Source organism: Herpailurus yagouaroundi, unplaced genomic scaffold (assembly GCF_014898765.1).
Source record: "Herpailurus yagouaroundi ecotype Mexico unplaced genomic scaffold, PumYag 216, whole genome shotgun sequence".
Taxonomy (NCBI): Eukaryota; Metazoa; Chordata; class Mammalia; order Carnivora; family Felidae; genus Herpailurus; species Herpailurus yagouaroundi.
The window spans coordinates 11,023,209-11,028,083 of NW_024412447.1; the positions used below are offsets into that span (position 1 = coordinate 11,023,209).

At 57.8% G+C, this 4,875-nt stretch overlaps 1 protein-coding gene across 1 annotated transcript in view; it reads right to left on the bottom strand.

The window, feature by feature from the left end:
- The window catches only part of CASTOR2 (cytosolic arginine sensor for mTORC1 subunit 2), a 31,401-nt gene extending 29,279 nt beyond the window's left edge, over positions 1–2,122 (bottom strand). Inside the window, exon 1 of the mRNA XM_040456198.1 lies at positions 1,900–2,122. Coding sequence (XP_040312132.1) covers positions 1,900–2,096 — 197 coding nt within the window. The 5' untranslated portion in view covers positions 2,097–2,122. The remainder of the gene's footprint in view (positions 1–1,899) is intronic.
- Between the last annotated feature and the right edge of the window lie 2,753 nt (positions 2,123–4,875).

Here is a 4,875-nt window from a genome sequence, read left to right on the forward strand (position 1 = left end):
GGGGGGGGGGGGGGCGGGGTAGGGGGGGCTGGACCAGGCTGGCGGCGGTGGGTGTGGGTCCCTATACGGCCAGGAAACAAGATTCCACAAGCTGAGGAGATAAGGTCGGTGAAAAACACAAGGCCATGGCAGGGAACGGTGGTCTTCCACAGCCAGCGCTCTGGCCAGAGGCACCAGAAGGGAGGTCAGCAGACTGACTGTCCTCACCTCTGACTCCGGCCTCCACTGACCCCTCACTTCTTTCTTCCAGGGACATCAGGGGAAGGTGAGAAACCTGGGGCAAAGGGCTGGCCAAGCCCTGCCCTGAGGGCCAAGGCCACAAGCTTCCGAGAGTGGCTTCCTTATTGTTTCCTTACGCATGTCCCAATGGCCTGGGGCAGCCCGGCAGGATGGAACAGGTTGTGCCAGGGTGGAAACACAGTCTGGGTGAAGTCCAGCCTCTTGCTTCATGAACACATACCCAAGCGCGGAGCATATCTGAGCTGACTGGTGGTTCTCTTTCTTCCTTGGGGGATCTGAGATGGAAAAGGCCTAAGTATGGACCTTGGCTTTACAGCCACCCACCCAAGACAAGGTTGGAGCGGCTTTCTTATCTCTGAAAGAGGAAATAACTCCCTTGCAGAGTAGGGTAGGATTTAAGGAGGCCCTAAGCACACAAAGCAGTGCTCAAGACCCTGCATGGGGCGCCCTGGTGGCTCAGTTAAGTGCTGACTCTTGATTTCAACTCAGGTCATGATCTCACGGTTCGTGAGTGTGAGTTCAAGCCCCGTTCTGTGCTAACAGCGTGGAGCCTGCTTGGGATTCTCTTTCTTTCTCTCTCTCTCTCTCAAAATACATAAATAAATAAACATTAAAAAAAAAAAGATCCTGCTTAAGCACGTGTGGTCACGCGATGCCTTGAGTCAAGGAGCTGGCCCGGGGACCCCGGGCAGAACTGGACCCCCCCTCCCCCAGCAGCATTCTCGGGGAGTGCGCAGGCCTCGCGGATCGGACAACGGCTTCTGTGTACAGGCTCGTGGCTTCTCTGGTGTTAAGTGATCTCTGCCGGATTCCAGATCTCCCCCTTCCTTGTGGCCCCCACCGCAACCCTCGCCGAGAAGGGTCAGTCGCACAAAGGGGCCCCAGCCGAAAAGCCCAGCCCAACACCCCTTGGCAGGTCAGAGGCCCAGTCCACCACCTCCCCCGTGATGACAATGTCAGAGATCATTCACTTCCAGATCTGACTTTGCTCAGCCATCCATCTGTTCCCTGTCCCCATCAGGGCGGTGGGCCGAGCCTTTCTTACCCAGGTCCCCCCGCGCCTGGCACAGGATGTGCCACAGTCTGGGCATCAGTGGCGCCAACTGAATGCACGTGTGGCATAACTACTTGTCCCCACTTCTCCGGCAGGAAAACTGACGCTCAGTTAGGTTAAGGCTGTTACTGCCTCGGGTCCACTATGCTGGTCTCTGAGGCGGGACAGCTGGGAGGCAGGTGTGGCCCCGCAGCATCATCTCTGTGACGCAGCTCTTCCCCTCGGAGGTGCCCACCCTCTGAAACACACACGTCACGGGAGGCACCGGCCGGAAAATTCCTAACGGCCTGTTCTCAGGAACAAAAACCTGGCTACAACCCAGAAGCCCATCACTGGGCGAGGAGAAGGACAATGACAGAAGACGATTACCCGGCCATCAAAATGAACGGTCCACAGTGACTTGCAAGAATATGAATGCGTCTCAGCCGTACGACAGCAGAAGGAAAAGGAAGCAGCCGTACGACATGCACAGCGTCGTATGTTTTGGCGGAATTAGGAGCTATCGTGTAAAAATTAAAAACCAAACCAAAACACCTTTAAGACCAAGTGTAGTTGCAACCTAACTACATAAAAAAAGAAGCCAGGGGGTGAAGGGTGTGGATTACCTGGGGGTGGAGGGGGTGGGGGGGCCTCTGGTCAAACACAGGTTATTGTCCAGACCTTTCTTTTGCTCTGGCTTTGCACCTTCTAACGCGAGTCGGTCAGGTAAGTGATTAAGGTGGGCTTGCAAGGACGCACGGAGGGTCACAGGGACATGCTTGGGCTGAGGTCCTCTGGGGCGAATGTGAGGGGCCGCAGGCATGGCCTGAAGGCAGACCGTGTGGGAACGCAGCTCGAGAGCCACCCGGAAGAGGTGGCCGGAGCCGGGTCCAGGCGCCAGAATCCACAAGAGCCCCAGGACGGGATGGACAGGACTGGCCCCAGGACTACAGCACCCCCCTTCCCCGGTCCAGTTCATCCACTTGGGCCGTGGCTGGCCAGTGATTTGGGGGTTCACCTTGGCTCCACGGAGAGAGCTTCACTCCCCAACTCGGTCCCCACGGTCCAGGCTCTGTGTGACCCTCCGATGGTGCTGTGGGCCACGAGCTCACGCTTGGCAAAGAGCACTGCTTTTGGAGTCAGGGGGCCTGGGTTCGAGTCCCAGTGACGGCATCGGCACTGTGGCCTTAGACACTTCCACGGCCCCTGAGTCCGTCTCTCCAGCCATCAAGAGGGGTCCCCCCACCCCGCCCCTGATCGCCGGGGCCAGGGTGAGAGGTCGGCACCCTCACACAGCCGCTGAGGACACACACACACACACACACACACACACACACACACACACACACACAGCCTGCCCACCTGCCCTTCCAAGGATGCAAACGGCTTTGCGCCAGGATGCTGAAAACAAGAACCAAAATACCGGACGCCGAAGCAATCGTAGTCCTGGCCACCCCCCTCCCCAAGTCCCTGACACTGTTAATTAGAAACAAGAGTCCCTAGCTGGCTTGCTATGGCAGGACTTTACAGCCAAGCAGGGGCAGTGCCTGGGGTTGCTGTCTTGTTGCCTGGCGACTCCACGAGTGCCCCCGGCTGCTGGGTCACCCCAGCGCTCCTGTGGCCGCTCCGATGCTGTGCCGTGTGCGGCTGGCTCTGGGGCAGGGTGTCCTGGGCGGCCTCCTTGGCTGACCCCATCCTTAGATGACCCCTGTCCAGCACCGTCCTTCTCAGCAATGGCCTCCAGCCGGAAATGCCCCCTCTCCAGGGCCTGGCTCCTACCCATCCCCCCTCTCGGGATCAGCTCGGCCCTCCTTCCCCCTCCGCACCCCAAGCTGCACCCCCAATTTCCTAAGATTCAGGCCAGCTGGGGAGCGTCCCCTCTCAAAGCATTTCGGTTTTCTCACCCATCTTATGCCTTGTCTCTGGCCAGAGAAAACCAGTCCCAAGGCAACCTTCTCTCCCTTTCTCCCCTCCCACAGGCGCCTCCCTCTCGGGACTCCATCTCATTCTGGGCTTCCTGGTCTTAACGACCAACAGGCTCAAGTTTCCAACATCCTAAAAAAAGCCTCCCTGATCCTCATCTCCTCCTCGGGCCACCACCTTCTTCCCTCCCCTCCCCTCCCCTCCCCCAGCCGGTCACGCCAACCCTCTGGCTATTGCCACCGGCCAGGACGGTGCTGCTCAGCTCAGCAATGACCTCCCCCAGCCACTCCGCAGCCTCTTCCGTCACGCCCTCCCGTCCTTGCCCTTGATCGGCTGGACCCCACATGGCTGGCCAAGGCCCTCCCCTGGACCCTGGAATCTACCAGCTTCTGACAGTGACACTCCTCTTTGGTTTCCTGTGGTAACTTCTTCTCCCCGATGCAGGTGGACCTTGAGGGGGCCCCCTTGTCACTCCCAGGGTCCCAGCCGCGGTGGTCCCAAGCTTCCAACGTGCACTTTGCCTACGTTGCTTTGGACTCACTTCACACACCTGCTCCTCGGGGAGAGAGAGTGTTGATCCCATTTCACAGATGAGGAAACCGAGGGCAGGAACCTGTCAGAGAGCCAAGATGGCCACATGTGTGTGCCCTTCACCCTGACAGGCACGCCAGTCCTCAGCCCTAAAAACCCACGGCCACCCCCTTGGGCTTGGCCCACAGCCAGTCACCAGGGCAGAGCCGAGGCCCGGGGCTGCCCCCACCTGGGGGCCGGGAGGTTGAGTCATCTCAGAGAACATTCTCGTTTTCCACTGCTGTGGCGTCTGTTACGGAAGGCCCAGCTGACACTGGCAACTCGATCTGTTTACTCTTGGATTCCTAGCCCAGCAGAGCGAGGCCCTCACACGGGCCTCCCCTCAGGCATGCGACAAGCCCCGGCCAGTTGGGAGTCCTGTTCGGGCAATGGACCTTCAACAGGAGGCAAGGGTGGTGGGGGCGGGGCCGCGGCCTAGCAGACCCACCCTGAGAGCTCAGATCTATGAGCCAGACCAGTGAGCAGAGGGAAAGGAGCGGTGAGGGTTTATTTAATTTGCGGAAAGCTTACAACAGGTTCCCCGTTGAACAAAAACCACAACGTCAAGCCAGGAAGGCCACGGTGTGCGACCTCTTTCAGCAATGGGACCCTGGATAGAGGGTGACCCAGCTTCTGCTTGCATGCCCCTAGGTTAGGGAAGCTCACTCCTTTTTGAGGCGATTCATTCCATCCAGGGGTGGCTTATTTCTAGAAGGCTCTATTGATGTGGTCTCCAACACAGGGCCCGATGTGGGGCCCAAACTCACAAACAACGAGATCATGACCTGAGGCAAAGACAGATGCTTTAACTGACTGAGCCACCCAGGTGACCCAAGAAACGTTTTTAATGAGATCAAAGCCGGGCTTGGATCATAATTTCTCATATCTTTTTTTTTTCTTAACCCCAAACTTACAAAAAAAAATTTTTTTAATGTTTTTTTTTGAAAGACGGGGGGGGGGGTGGGGGAGTACACGAGCAGGAGAGGAGCAGAGAGAGAGAATCTGAAGCAGGCTCCACACTGTCAGCTCAGAGCCCGATGTAGGGTTTGATCTCATGGATCGAACCATGAGATCAGGACCTGAGCCAAGACCAAGAGTCAGACGCTTAA